This window comes from Gymnoscopelus microlampas (assembly GCF_963454915.1).
Source record: "Gymnoscopelus microlampas genome assembly, chromosome: 4".
Taxonomy (NCBI): Eukaryota; Metazoa; Chordata; class Actinopteri; order Myctophiformes; family Myctophidae; genus Gymnoscopelus; species Gymnoscopelus microlampas.
In genome coordinates, this window is record NC_139941.1 from 30,435,627 (window position 1) to 30,451,300 (window position 15,674).

General features: G+C 41.6%; 2 protein-coding genes across 3 annotated transcripts in view; both read left to right on the forward strand.

The window, feature by feature from the left end:
• Positions 1 to 1,395: 1,395 nt before the first annotated feature.
• On the forward strand, positions 1,396 to 2,716 carry LOC311043636 (hydroxycarboxylic acid receptor 2-like; the record flags this gene model as incomplete). The annotated part of the gene is made up of 1 exon (XM_084054944.1): positions 1,396 to 2,716. The coding sequence occupies one exon, from the start codon at positions 1,396 to 1,398 to the stop codon at positions 2,371 to 2,373; it is 978 nt and encodes a 325-aa protein (XP_083911070.1). The 3' UTR covers positions 2,374 to 2,716.
• Positions 2,717 to 7,794: 5,078 nt separating this feature from the next.
• The window catches only part of hip1rb (huntingtin interacting protein 1 related b), a 31,672-nt gene continuing 23,792 nt past the window's right edge, over positions 7,795 to 15,674 (forward strand). For both annotated transcript variants that reach the window (XM_084055289.1, XM_084055290.1), the window contains exon 1: positions 7,795 to 8,095. In XM_084055289.1, the coding sequence (XP_083911415.1) occupies positions 8,003 to 8,095 (93 nt within the window). In that variant the 5' untranslated portion in view covers positions 7,795 to 8,002. The remainder of the gene's footprint in view (positions 8,096 to 15,674) is intronic.

The window sequence follows — 15,674 nt, forward strand, 5'->3', positions numbered from 1 at the left end:
AACATTTATTTGTACATTCATTGTTTTGTTTGTTTTGTTCCACTTTTGCTTTGACAATGTAAACATAATGATAATGCTATTTTGGCTGAGCCTGAGAACAGTAGCACCCCAAGCAGAAATTGAACTCATGAGACTACTTTCTTCAATGATACGAAGAATAGGCTAATCGTCAGCCTATTCTTCGTACCAATACCATGGTGTTGCGGGTTGAAAATATCAGACCTACAAGCTCACAACACGTCGCAACGTGCCGCGTTGTGAGCTTGTAGGTCTGCTATTTTCGATATGCAACAACACCGCCATACGGCGAAGCACAAATGTAGCTTTACACAGCTGCGTCACCTAATCAGCGCTGCGTACGGGTGGTACGCTCGGGTGTTATGATAAACAGAACCGGTGTCTCGAAGTGATAGAATCTGAACCAAGCCGTACCCAATTGACGATAATAAAACCCGTCAAAACCCGAACACAGTGACTGTGTCTGTCTGCAATTGAAAGTGTTAGTGGCGAAAGTTGGTGACACACATTGCAGGCAACTAAGGCAAGTAATCAAACTCCCTTGCGCCATCATTCACGTATAACATTAACAAAACTAAACAAAAGCTGTAGGTTTTGCATATTAAGGTCGAACGAGATGTAAAGACCAAAACATATTAATGTGTTGTGTTTATACTGTGTTACGCACGCACGGTGTCGCGCAGCAGTTCACTCACTATAAGTTATTGTTTGGCAAGCGACATCTCTGAGCGCACTGGCCAGTAGGCTACAAACTAATTGGCGAGTGCGCTGATTGTTTTGCGGGGCAGGTTGGGTTCCGTGGTGCCGGGGCGGGTTATGAAAAAACCCGACCCATGCACGCATCACTATTAGGCACACTTGCATCCCCTTTTGCTTTGAGTTGACTGGGACCACTACAGAAACTTGCACAAGAACACTTCATTTGCAGGAATTCACATTTATAGACACTCCCACTGACTATCTGTCTAACATTGCCCACAATTTAAAACTTTGGGGGATACGTGAACATGGTGGGTATGGCCTCGAGTTATTAAATTGAACAAGAAAACAGTATAATCAAACCTCTGTCTTATATTAGGAAAAAGAGCACAATGACTGGTGGTGGTGTTGTATGTAACAGTGTTTAATTATCCATTATAGAACATTTATTTTATTCATTACAGTGCGGTGCCACTCACATCTGTCTGTCATTTTCTATATGACTGCTGCTAACACAAGGTGGGTTTCGGTTCCTGTGACATGGCCAAAAGAGTCATCCTTCAAACCACAGTGCTTCTCTGCTCAGCAAGTGCCACCTCTTATAAGCGTGCCGTGCAATAAGAATTTGCTTATTTCGTGGACCTGTATCCAACAAACCAAGACATATTGTATGTGAAAATGCACTGCCTTTTCAATGGAACTTTGCTCATCCAACTGCTACCTCCAGTACTAATCACTGAGTTTATTCTGGGTGTCATCGGTAATGGCCTGGCTCTCTGGATCTTCTGTTTCCATCTGAAACCTTGGAAGAGCAGCACTGTCATCATATTCAACCTGGCCCTGGCTGACTTCCTGCTCATTGTAGTTCTGCCTTTCCGTGCAAGCTACTACTTCTCTGGGATGAAATGGATGTTTGGAGATACTTTCTGCAACATTTCTCTCTTCATGTTGGCAATGAACCGCACTGGAAGTATCATGTTCTTAATGACTGTTGCTGTGGACAGGTATGTGCGTGTGGTGCATCCCCACCATCCCATCAATTCTTTAAGTATCTGCAAAGCAGTATGCTGTGCATTTGGGCTGTGGGTGGTCACCATCTCAATGACTGCTCATCTCCTGGCTATACCAAGAAACAACACAATTCACTGTGAGAGCTTTACGGCTGAGGTTGAGGGTGAGTTGCAAGAGGGTGAGTCCAATCCTATTCTGATCTGGCATAGATCTGAATTTTTACTTTCCTTCTGGCTTCCACTGGCTGTAATACTCTACTGCACATTCCAAATCATTGGTCATCTGAGAAGGAGACAGCTGGGTCAAAATGCCAAGATCAAAAAGGCTCTGTGGTTCCTAATGGTAGTGGTGGTCGTCTTCATTATCTGCTTCCTCCCAAGTAACATTACAGAGCTACTGGCCTGGATCAAGAGTCAAAGGCTTGACTCTGATGATTGTGATGAGCTGGAGCATCTGGACACAGCATTTTACATTACCATCACCCTGACCTATCTCAACAGCACGTTGGATCCTATTGTTTACTACCTCTCCAGCCCTGCATTCCAGAAAATCTTCAAGAGAGCTATTCGAGTACGTCAAGCAGAGGACACAGAAGCAGGGGATAAAACACGAGAAACGGGTTCCAAGACCATTAGCCAATTATGACAAGCCACTGTCAACAATAAAAACAATTATTGTGAACCAAGTTAATTTGTACATATGAATCGCATGTTTTTATTTTTCCTTTGTTCATCAGCTGTACACAAGTGTTATATTATTTGCACAAGTATTCCTATTTCTTTTCCCCCATATAAAGTGCATTTAGTTAATACATTTAGCATCAAAAGACTAAAGTCACAGATTGAGGAAGTTGCCATTAAAGGGTGTGTAAGTGTTAAATAGCAATCATTACAGTAATTGTTCGGTAACGGGTCTCCCCCAGCTCTTTAGGAAACAGAACAGAAAATACATTTTCACGTACATAATACATTTTATAAATATATTACCTTTATAGTTTTGTTTTTTATATAACGGTATACTATTTTCTAGCGGTTTATAGCTGTGTTCAGCTGTTTTGTATTTATCTACTCCTATTCCAGATACAGCATTCTAGTCTATTGCTGCCTATGCAGCCTATGTGTTATTACTGTTTAATACGATTTACATCATGTAAATCATCATTACATCATGTCAAAACAAGATGTACTGTTTTGTATTGCTGTGTGTACTTGTCAGTGTTACTTGTGTGATTCTGTCTTTACCATAAATTTCCCTTAATGGACAATGCAGTACTGACTGACTGACTTACTTGCTGTTTTCATCTTATTAGCCCATCTTGTATACTCCACTGGTTCTGATAGGTTAGACCTACTGTACTGTATAACATATGGCTTCAGGTAGGCATTGAAACGAAGGAATAACAACATGCATATAAATAAACTAAACATATATGTGTGTGACCTTAGTTTTGCCAATATAAAAATAACCGTGAATCTAGGGGAAATGTGTTTCACGAGAAGAAGACACCTCCATAGGATACAACCTTGTTTGCTTATGTAGGATATTCTCCGGGAAACATAGTTATTTTCATCTGTAAGTATAGTAAAAATGTCAATATGCAGTAGCAACAGCTGCAAATTGGAGTAGCAGCTATCTGCAATAAAATTATATTAACTAAAGACTAAAGTGTAATGAACTTTATATATCTAACAAATTATTCATGATCTGCTATCCTGACAAAACAATATGTACTGTACTGTACTGTATTGTACATACACATACACTTCATATACAAGGTAAAAACTATGGTACTAGACAGTATGTTGTGTCATCAATTTCCCCAGTGTCATGTCCAGTCGTCATCAGGCTTACCACCCCTGATAAAGTGTGTTACTTGATGGTGCAACAATTCTGAATTCAGTTCCCTTTAGCACAGGAAAGCCCCTGACACTATGTCATATAGGTTGTATCTGGAAGTAGTCAGTAGGTATTGCACTTCATGGCACTACATGTGAAATGAAATACACATGCCCGCTCCAACATCTCTAACCCAAGACCACAACACCAAACTTGTTAAGTATAGAGGTTGAAACAGAGAGCATGGGGCACCGAGTGAAAAAGCGGTGCTGGTAGTTTGGGTAGTAGTAAAGAGAGCCCAGAACTTTTTTGCTGTTTTTATTTTATTTTTTTGTGAACTGTATTATTAATCTGTGTATTATTAAATAGTTATCTCTACCAGGCCGGGGACAGAGATTAAGGGCTGTTGAAATCTTGATTGGAAGATCATCAAAGCCGTTGTTTAGTGCATTTTTTAAATGCATGTTGGCTGAATATCTAGGCAGCATGAGGAGGATTTCAGAAGTGTAATGTCCTCTAAGTTTTCATGGTTGAATGGACAGAATTGTGGCTTGGTATGTGAATTAGCGGATGTCCTGTCTATCAATCACTCTCATGAATAAAAGCTCTCACCAATTCAGTTCCAGTGGCCAGCTGCATAAAACCACTTAGGCTAACGTTGCCCTTAGATTTATGAAATAAATAACTGAGTTTAGCTCTGACTTGAAAAAATAGCCTATAATTATGTAGACTTTGTATGGATTGAATCTCAATCTCTGAAGTGTGTGGTGACTGTAAGAATGTTTACAAGAGTTTTTATTTTACCAATACACCAAGATTCTTTATCAAACCACCAAATCGTTATTTGGATTGTGGAATATAGAATTTGCACATAGCAACTTAATTGTTATAACAATAAATAACTACCAATATCATTGAAAATACAGACCACAAAATCATGAGAGGCTGCAAACCTCTACTGCTCTCTAGTGATTCACATTTGAAACTACAGCTTAGTACACAAGCCCTAGCATGAACCATGCTTCTTCTTTTATAGAACCAGCTTTAAAATAGAACTTATCTGACTGAAATGGCTAAGTAATCAGAGGTTATGCTGACTTCTAATTTTTAAGAGGGGAAAAAAGGAAGCAACATTGTTGTGTCTGTACAGAACAATGGTGCCAAGCAAACTAGTTGTGTAGTAGACTATGATTAAGCACACCGGCCATCAAGTTTGTGAGATTGTAAAAAGACATTTTGCACTGGCCAACATGTTGCTGCATGTACAGTATGTAGTATTATGTATATCCCGGTTGCTAATTTCTTATACCATTATATTCTATTTCCTGTAGACTATATTTTTCCTCTGGCTGGTTGGTTATTCTACCTCAGTAACCCTGGGATGATGCAATTCTAAGTACTATGTGATTTGTCTATCGATACTGTTTATTTCATTTTATTTATTTTACACATGGTGTTATTTTAGATTTATTTCTGCACTTACACACTGTACACCCGATATTCTCTTCACTTTATAGTTTATTACTATTGCTGCTAGGTTTTTGCTAGTATTATACCTTGTTTTATTAGCATATGTGCAATGTATTCCTTCACTCAGGATATAGAGTAGGCTATATTTGCTGCAATGACAGTTTTTCTCACTTTTAAAGGTAGAACATACAATAGGTAATAGGCTATTCTGTCACTTAACCCGGGGATGTGATTTGGGCCATACCAGTTTAACCACTTAAACCGTATTTGTTGACCAAGTTCCTCCAGGGGTCTGTAGGCTACTTCCTCCCCTCCTTTTTCCATTTACACCAATGTCTTCCCAGACAATAGCTGATCTACAAGCTCACAACGCATTATGTTCCGACACATTGTGAGCTTTTAAATCTGCTATTGTTTGCCAAATGTTTGGCTATTTTTGCTGAATGTTCCTCTATATGACATTCCCAGAATAGGGATGCTAGGGTTCATTGGATAAAGATAGGCTGTCAATGTGGCCTGTCAATGTTCGGCCATGCATGGGGAAGAATGTGAGAGAGCCAGTTTGGCCAGTGGTGCAAACACATCCTTTTGTTCTGTTCTCCTGTTGTCCCATCAGCCTTTCTGCTTCCTTCACCTGCATACCTTGGAACAGAATGCCAGGGTGACTGCTCCAACTGGCACTGTGAACATGAAAATCCAGTCTAGCAAGCATGAAGATGCTACAGGCAGGGCTTATGAAGGACATGCAACCCTAACCAATGATCAATGCTTTTATGTCCATTAGGCTAAACTTAGGACTCTTCACTCCATCAAATTGTCACTAGGTAAAGACATTTGCTTACACTTTGGGAAAAACTAGTGTAACGGGTTGTGTCTGTCTGTGTATTTGGTGGAATGAATACAAGGATATTTCTAACTCTGTTACACCAGGCCTATGTAAAAGTTGATATTTCAGTACAAATATCCAACAAAAACAAGATTTTCAGCTTCAATAATGAAGTTAAATTGATCTGTTGATCCCCTTGGTGAAATGAATCCTCTGTATTTGACCCATCCACCAGTGAGCATCCAGTGCAGGGAGCAAGCTCCAGCTCTGTAAGGCCAGTGCCAGTAACTTGGTCTTCACCAACCACTATGTTCCTGGTTTTGTCTTTCGTTATAATTCTGTGACATGGCTACAATGTTAACATTACTACGTTAATTTATTTACTTAATTTTTGCATCTCTAGTCAAAATAAGGGAGACTGTCTTCAAGCACGCAAAGCAATTCCCCCCTGGCCCCCTTCTACCCTTTCAAATGTGTTTTTCATGGTTCTTGGCTGTCAAATATTGTATTAAATCCATGTTCAGATAAATTGTATTTCATTGGATAATAATTAATAATTGTATCTTAACACAGTCTACTCTACACTCATATCTATATCTACCCTATGGGTCAAATAAGATGCTGAATCATTTGAAATTAGAGCAGTTTGACAGATCGAAGTGATGTCACGGGAGAATGCTGGTGGGGTTGGTTGGGTTGGGTGGAATGTTCGCATTTTTAGCGGTGCCAACCGCTCTACACTTGACTTTGTCCGTATGTCCGTCCGTCCGTATGAGCCTGACGGCAAAGAAGAAACACATACAAACACACGCACACACACACACACACACACACACACACACACACACACACACACACACACACACACACACGGCCTTGGACATTGCCTATGCCATCTCTCCTCTCTTTGGCCACACGTGCCACTGCTTATCAAAGAGGGGTCCAGGGACCCCCAATGATGTTATGTCCGTCCGCCCGTTTATAGCACGGGATTTCAAACAGCTATAACTCCAGTTCGCAGCATGCCACCAAGTCCTAATTTGATATGTGGACTTAGACCACCAATAGGGACGAGCATGAATTGCTGAAGTTATCAAAGCAGGCTCCAGGGACCCCCCCCCGTAAGTTATGTCCGTCCGCCCGTTTGAGCACGGGATGTCCGTGGAAGCACGGGATGAGCACGGGATTTTAAACAGCTATAACTCCAGTTTGCAGCATGCCACCAAGTCCACATTTGGTATGTGGACTTAGACCACCAAGAGGGACCAGCATGAATTGCTGAAGCCCCGCCCCCTCTGTCTTCCCATTGGCTGGCCTTCAAACAGCCATAACTGAAGTTCGCAGCATCCTATGGAGAACAAATTTTGTACATGGACTACCGCCCCAAAGGCACCGCTTCCTTCACACAGGGTGTGATTTTTATTAATAGTGTTGCCCTCTGGTGTAGCCTATAGGTAGCGTTGCCATGTTTTGTGAGAGAAATAAGCAACCAGGTCAAGGAAAACAAGCCCAAAAGAAGCAACTAGACAACACGAGCACTTTAAACCAATCATCGGCTATTTGAAAATAGCCGAGCTTATAGATCTGCTGTTTTCAAAAACTCTTGAAATAAAATGTGGAATATTTTGAATATTTTTGAAACATTCCAACACCACAAATCATATGCTCCCTGTCAAAAAGCATTTTCATGAAAATATGTGAGAACCACTGGTTTAAATAATAATTAAAACATTTGGAAGCAAGCCTAAATAAGCAAGTAGGCCTACACTTGTGACTTTACAGAAAAAGAAACCCAAAGTCGCTTATAATAAGCCGACATGGCAACACTGCCTATAGGCTCTGCGAGCTAGTCAGGCACCTTCCACGGTTAGGGGGAGGATCCGTCCACGTAATGCAAACACGTTTGTCTCGCTCACTCAGTTGGTTTTTCCTCCTTCAACCGCGATGCATCATCATCTTCAGTGAATCCAGCCTCTACTTCAGTTCCAAATGACTGAACGACTGCGTTGTTTGCGCCCGGGTTGCTGCTACAAGAGGAGATAAAGATACATGATCGCACGTCGTTTGGCCGAATAACACGTTTGGATTTTCAACGTTTTCATTGCTAAATCCCGTCGCTATCCCTGCGATAACCAACTGAGGATGAATAGCATAAGACAGGTGCCTTCCAGGGTGAAAAGTAAGAGGACGGAGACCCATCTAGGTGCGGAGAGGGAGCATTTTGACAAACAGCAGGTAAATGAAGGCTAACGTTGTTTGCTTTGCAGGCAGATGTGGTGATGATTTGGTTGCAAAACCTTGCTTTCCATGATGGCAGGTAACACGTCGGGATATTTTGGCCTATTTTGAGACTGTGTGTGTGTGTGTGTGTGTGTGTGAGAGAGAGTCAGAGTGCTATTGTTAATTCATGATACATCTCAGTACGTATACATGTATTTTATATTAGGCTCCTTTTATAGCCTAGGAAACAGATTTCTTGCATATTTACACAAACGTAGCTTTGATACAAGACCGTCTTGATCCAAGGCTACAATACAAACGCATTTAACGCAAGCTCTGGGCTATTTTAAAATTGACAGGAACCCAATAGCTGAGTAAAATGTGCAGTACTAAGCTGCATTATTGTCAGCATTGTGGCTTCTGTAATTTAAGCTAGGCTTTGGCATGCCATATAGATCATTATTGTTTGGCATTACTTAAAACATTTCAACTGCCATTATTACATAATGAACTGAAAGGCAGTGACTTTGGAGAAGCTGTGAGACATGATCAAATCACAGAACATTATCCCCCGTCAGAGGTGTGCTTTGTATGAGTTTTTCTCGGTCTGAAATGTTCGTTAGTGGTTGACCATATGGATGATGATGATTGTTCAAGACATTGGTTTTCAGCAGCAAAGACAATCCATGTACCCTCTACCCCTGGCTTAAGTTTATTGAGTAGGCTACTCTCATCATAGCCTACTTTGATGTTGTCCTTCCTGTTTGACAACCCTTCCTCCATTACCAGCCACCTCTTTGGTGAGTCCTCCATGTAACATGTAGGATACAGACAATAATAGAAGTCATGTTCTATTGTTGTAATGGGTGTCCACTGTAGGAATGGGTGTGTCTCATTACTCATACAACAACTTTTCAGCCTCTTGTCTTGGCTGATTAAACTTCAGTCAGTTTAGTCAAATTATGACCAACTTTATGTCCAGAAACAGGCAAGAGAAAACACACTAATTTGCAGTGGTAGCTGAATGAGACGGATGCTGGCAGTGGGTCCGTTTATATTATTGGGGACAAAAAGTTTTGTTTTGTCCTACAGTATAACACATATCAAGCTTGGTAGAAACATTCAAGATTCTCTTGACAGGACAGCCCCCTTAACAGTGGTTGATGGGATGAAATTCAAACAATAAGGTTGTTGTTCTACTTCTTATTGTACAATGTCATACCACATCTTGAAGAAACTGGACTGAGTTATGAGTACATTCACCTGTCAGTCAATCCATTTACCTGATCACATTTTAATAAAGGTCAATTCTAGCTTAGTTATAAGACCATATTATTTTAAAATGTGCGTACCTGAGTAGCCAGTTTATTACTGCTGATCTGGAAGATCTTATCTTGTAGACAGGAGAAATGTTGAAACAAGACTGGCCTGTCTGGAGAGGCCTTCAGGCATCGGCTTCTGTCCATAGATGGTGCTACTGAGTTGTTAGGTGGTGCTGGTGCATCATGTCTCTGCATATTAAGCTTTTTGTTTTAATAAAGACAGGCAAAATCCATTTATGGGTTTGTTTGTTATATCAACAGAATGAAGCAGGCTTTTGTGAATGCAAAATAAAGCAGATTTGTTCTGCTGCACGTTGCTTGCTTGAACTAAAATGCCATATCTGGTATTCTCTATCATGCCTGGACTAGGCTAAATGGACAAAGGGTGTGCTGTGACACACTGATGTGCCTTTGAAGTTGAATCGAACCAATATTAGATATTATTAAATAATGCGCTCAGGTGGTGCAGGGGTAAAGTACCTGTCCACCACTGTGGAGGGAAGCCGGGCGGGGAGGGTGATCTTTGTCCCAGCACATATTCCTGTGGGCTGGGACGGCGACAGTCAGCGGTGGGGTGCTGAATGGGAGGAGTAGGACTATGTTCTCATGGTGGTGGGGGCTCTTCATTGGCAGGTGAGCCAGTAGGGAACAACAACAACAGTAGTGGCAACAAATGTGTGGGGAGGCCTTAAATGGCATGACAAGTAAATTGGGAGAAAAAAGTGGTATTAATAATAACATAATAGAATGGAACCAAACTGGACTAATACCACTCATTATGCAAAATATATTGTGCTTGTGCAATCATCTTTGCGTGATCATGTGTACTCTTGAAACATTTGTAACGATTGGGTTTTTAAAGTTTAAGTTAAATAATGCAATGCATGAGAGGGGGCATTCCTATCCTTCAATTAGATTGATCTCACTTCTTGTCACTGACTTACAGAATACTGCTGAATCACCCACTAAAATAAATTATTTGAGCATGTCCCTTTTCTTTCACGCTTTTTTTCTCTTTCTGTCCCTCTCTCCCTCCCTCCCTCCCTGTCCTTCTCCCTCCCTGTTTTGACCTCCATACCAAGGTCAAATGTCCCACACAGTGCCTGGTGTTTACACTCTGTATGTGTGTGGTGTGTTTGCTTTCCCTCATTCCAGACTCTCCGTTGCCTGAGTGAGTGTGTATGTGTGCACCCATGAGAGGAAGGGGGATGGGAGCACTGAGTAGAAGAACACACTGTATTAACAGACTTGAGCCTAATAGATTTGTGGCACGTTGGTGTCACTCGCCGAAAAGAACAGATTTTAAAGCCAACTAACGACGCACGCATCAAGAAGATGCATTGTGTTAGCTTGTAAATCGGCGAGTGACACCACCACAATGAAGTGTGATCACCTCACAAATCATAATCGGTAACAAAAGAGCTCCTGTAATTCTGATAGAGATATCAGCTGTAGGCAACTCAAATATTATGTAGCCAACACTGCTGAGCAGTCTAATTCACATTCAACAATTCTTCTCCCGATCACTACTTTTTCTAATTTCTCCTCTCAGACTATAGGGGCCTCACCTTCAGTATGCAAGTCATCATTCTTGGATTATATCCTAACTGTAATTTCAGTTTTTTCTAGCAATTATAAGGAGCTAAAATATTACAGGGGACAATCTAGAGATTCACATTTTCTATTCATATTATTTTTTGCGTTCAAGTTCACTTATTCATACTACATACTATAATATTCCTATGCTTTTTTTAAATCCTCAACAGCAATCTTAGAAGCATACTGTATAATCTACATATACATGTATCTTGTCAGTTCCCAAATCCCAAGGGTTGTCCCCATAGTAACTAAGCATCAAGGCCTACAGTAAAGGGAAACATTCAATCACCAAGGAGACTTGGTGATTGAATGGTTCACCTTATTAATAGACAGAGAACACACACTGCTGAGACTGTTTTAAGAGTAAGGAACACAAATTGCAACATCATGTCATGACATTGGCATTGAGTGTTCACAAATTGGGAGCTGGGGAGAGTGAGATGACTTATCAATTCATAAGGGTCTCTATAGAGAGTGTAGTCAAGACAGAGAGTCTCAGACATGCTGAATGCCCTCCTAATATAAGATCTTTGGTTTCTGCTGGGAGAGGATGTTTTGATCCACTCTGTAATTTCTGTCTTAATTCTTTGTATTAGCATGTAGGCTAGTATTTTGAAGGAAAGCGGCACATCTGACATTGTTGCATGTTATGTTAGGATTATTGCCTTAATAGAAGGTTTACATAAGAAAGCCATGTCATTGAGCTCCCAGATAATTAGTTAGGGGTTTTCCAATACAAAGTGTTCACAATTGACAAAATGAAAGTGCTGTTAAACGTGCTAACATGTTTTGCCTGTTGCACTTGATACTACCATGACACATTCTGCTGCTGCTAGGGTCAGATGCTAGTGAAAAATACAATTCAAAAGTAAGGTAACCCAAAGGTAAGATTATTAACAACCTCATTACCATTGAAGGACATCGTATAGGTAATGGGTGCTGTAGTCTGTGGTGTGACCTTGTCAGCGAGCGCTTTTAAAGGCAGTCTGTTGAATTAAGCTGATAAGGGCCACAATAAGTGCTGTAGAGCATTACAGTATGACCAGTGTGAAGGGGTGCAGATGTAGAACTTCTTGACTTTGTTAGCTGCACACACCGATTCCCACCAAGGATGTCCAAGCACATGGACACGCTGCTGAAAAGCAAAGATGACAAGGGAAGACAAGGGGTAAGGGAAGACGTTTAAGGATGGAGGATATTAATGCAGGGATGTGTGTGTAGTGTCTGTCTGCACAGTAATGCTAGCTGGTACTAAGACTACCTTAATCAGGGATTAAGGTAGGCTTTCCTTAGCTCTCACTCCTTTCTGTGTCAGGGGAGTGAGGGGACTGCTGCATTGGACACAAACCTAACTTGTTGGGCATCCAGCCAGCGACACAGTCGACTATCATTCGGTCTAGAAAGTCTACTCTGGACCATGTTTTGTTAAAAATGTTTGGCTTTCACCTCTCTGGCCTAGCTTTCTTGCCCTGAGTGTGGTTATGATATCTTTGTGTCTGATCTGGGGTTGGATTAGGCCCAATAAGAGATTTCTTTCTGATTAGGTGTGTGGGATTATTATTCTGAATTCTCTTCATTATTGTTTGTACATTTTCAACATGAAAATGTCTCATAGCAATGGATAGTTGACCACTTCAAATAACACAAATTACTTATATATATTTCTGAATGTTTTGAACGTATTAAGTAATTTATATTATGTACGTAAATTAATATGTAATATAAGCCTACTGTAGCAGCTAGAGCAGTACGATGGCCACACTGTCGACTTGCATACCAATAGGGTGGCAATCAGTTATAATCTACTTACAACTTGCATAGTACAACCGTTAAAAATTATGTTTACATATAAAAATACATATTGTATAAGCGGAAAACATGGCACTTTCAGCTTGACCAGCGATGCCGGTGTTATTGCACGAAGCGCCAGATTTCGGTACACAGCATTGGTCAGGTTATTGCATGGTGAAATAGTCTCCCTCTCTCTACCCCCACGGGTGTAGAGATATTATGGGCATGTGATGTGCCGATTTGTACTGACGTCAGTAATGTCCATATTTGGGCTGATAATGGAAAAGACTTGCTGAGGTGGACCACAACACCTACCATCAGCTTTGAGTACTTGCCGCACATCGTAGTTACCCAGCCAGCTGTGCTACTTACTCAGAACCTTGTTAATAATAAATAAATATCTCACATTTTGTGGGGAAAAACACTAAGAAAGGGCTAAGACTAAAGACTAAAATCTATAAAAACAGTGGAATGGGGGGGTTGTGGAGTTAGCTGGGGAAAGCCATATTGAAGAGGTGGGTTTTGAGAGTGGTTTTGAAGATTTGGAGGGTGGGGGCTTCTCTGAGAGTATTGGGGAGTGCATTCCACTGGGCTGGGGCAGCAAAATCTCTGTCAACCCCAGGTACGGTACTTGGTCCTGGGGACCTCAAGGAGGTTGGCGTAACCAGACCTGAGGGAGCGGGAGGGGACATGATGACGTTTGAGGAGGTCGGAGAGGTAGGGGGAGCCAGATTGTTCAGTGCCTTGTAGGTGTTGAGTATTATTTTGAAGTGGATTCTTTGTTTATCCGGGAGCCAGTGAAGGTCGTGGAGGACTGGTGTAATATGGTCTCTGGAACAGGTATGGTGAGCTGAGTTCTGGACATTTTGAAGTTTATTTAGGACTTTGGAGGTGGTGCCATCACCATGGAGGATACTGTTGCAATAGCCGAGTCGGGATGTGATGAAAGCATGGATGAGTGTTTCAGCTGCAGAGAGGGCCAGAGACAGGCAAAGATCTTGAGGTGGAAGAAGGCAGTTTTGGTGACCTGGTTTACATGGGGGAGGAATGAGAGGGTGGGGTCGAAAATGATGCCCAGGTTGCGTACATGGGTGGAGGGTGACAGTGGAGCCATCAATATTGAGTGAAATGTCTTGGGTAGAACGTGTGAGGAAGTTTTGGCCGATGATGATGATTTCCGATTTATAGCAGTTGAGTTCGAGAAAATTAGGAGTTTATAATATTGCTGATTCTGTTGTCCGAAAACAAGTGCTCTACCGACACTACCTGGAGCTACCTGGACACCACAGCTGATGTCAGTAATGTCCATATTTGCATTATAAGCATTTTGTATCATAATAAAAGGTGCTAGATAAATAATAAACTTTATTTATATAGCACTTTTTATTATGTACAAAATGCTTTACAAAAGAGAAGCAATTGTACAACCAAAGGAGGATTTAACATGACAGCAACAACACAATTAAACAAGCACCAACCAGGTTAGATGCACTGAACTGCTGCCATTAGAGGATTAAAAGGCTTCTTTTGTAGAAAAATGGGGTTATAACATTTTTTTTAAATGGTTATTGAACTAGCAAGCCTGAGGTCCAACTGCTGTTCCAGAGTCTAAGGGCCTTGATGGCAAAGGCCCGGTCCTTGGTCACCAACCTAGACTTGAGAACACAAGAAGAGCCGAATCAGAGGACCTCAGGCTACGGACAGGCACATAGTGTTTTAACAACTCCGCTACGTGCCAGACCATGAAGAGCTTTAAATTGAATACTAAAAGTGTCTGGCAGCCAGTGTAGAGCAACTAAAACTTGGGTTGTGTTGCAGCCTCCTTGCATTTTATACAGTATGGGCATAAAACAAAAGGGACACAGACAGATGCAGAGATCTCCATATGGGCATAAAACGGGACTTGGGGAGACGAAACACAGATACAAAGATTTGGGGATTTTTGGTTCTGGAGATATTTGGGGACAGACTGACAGACAGGCACACACAGACAGAGATTCCATGCATTTATAGATGGATAGATCTGACGGATAGATACTTATTACTTAATACTAATACTAGCTTGATGATCCCTGGTCGAGATGGTGCCCGATACACACATAAACTCCCCAAAGCAAGGGCAACGGAAGCCCAAGTACAAGCAAGAACAGCAAATACCCATACATCACAATTGTCTTGCATTTCGGTGTGTCCTTGTTGCTGTACCTACCCATGTACTGTAAACATAAACAACAGTTGGAGCTCTTTTTTATAACTAATTATAAAGTATACTTCATGTAGTGTATGATCACCCCATTCCCCCACATTTACTATTTTCTGGACAGATCTCATAGCCCTCTTCCTTGCCACTCTGAGTGACAGCCATTCTGAATGTATTATGAGAATTTCCCTGTGGCCATGCTGCTCAATGGCCATCTGCTAAGGCCTCAGTGCCAGGCTCTGTGTGCCAAAGCGTGGGCCCCATCCAACCCAATCTTCTACCCCAGCTGTCGGCCTTCCTCCCCCAACAAACCCCTCATTGTCATATAACCCTCCATCCTAGTCCGTTGTACTTGCCCTGTGTAAGCCAGAGACTAGCAGTTCATTTGCCTCAGGAGGGGCGGCGAGACTACTCTCTCCTTTGTCACTCTCCCTCTATGCCAGTTGGTTTTGGCCCACAGGAGCCCTTCTGTGCTTTGTTTTGTTTCTGTGTGTGTGTTTTGGTGTGGTGGTGGTGAGGAGGAGGAGGACTGAGGAGGGGTTGTCAACTTGTGGTCTGTGGTGACTTTCATGTTTCTTGTAAATGAGGCCTTTATGGGTTTTTCTGGATTTGGGGCATGTGCCCCTGAATATCTGATGTCTGCGTATTTGGCTACAGTACACCAAGACATGGCATGAGTATA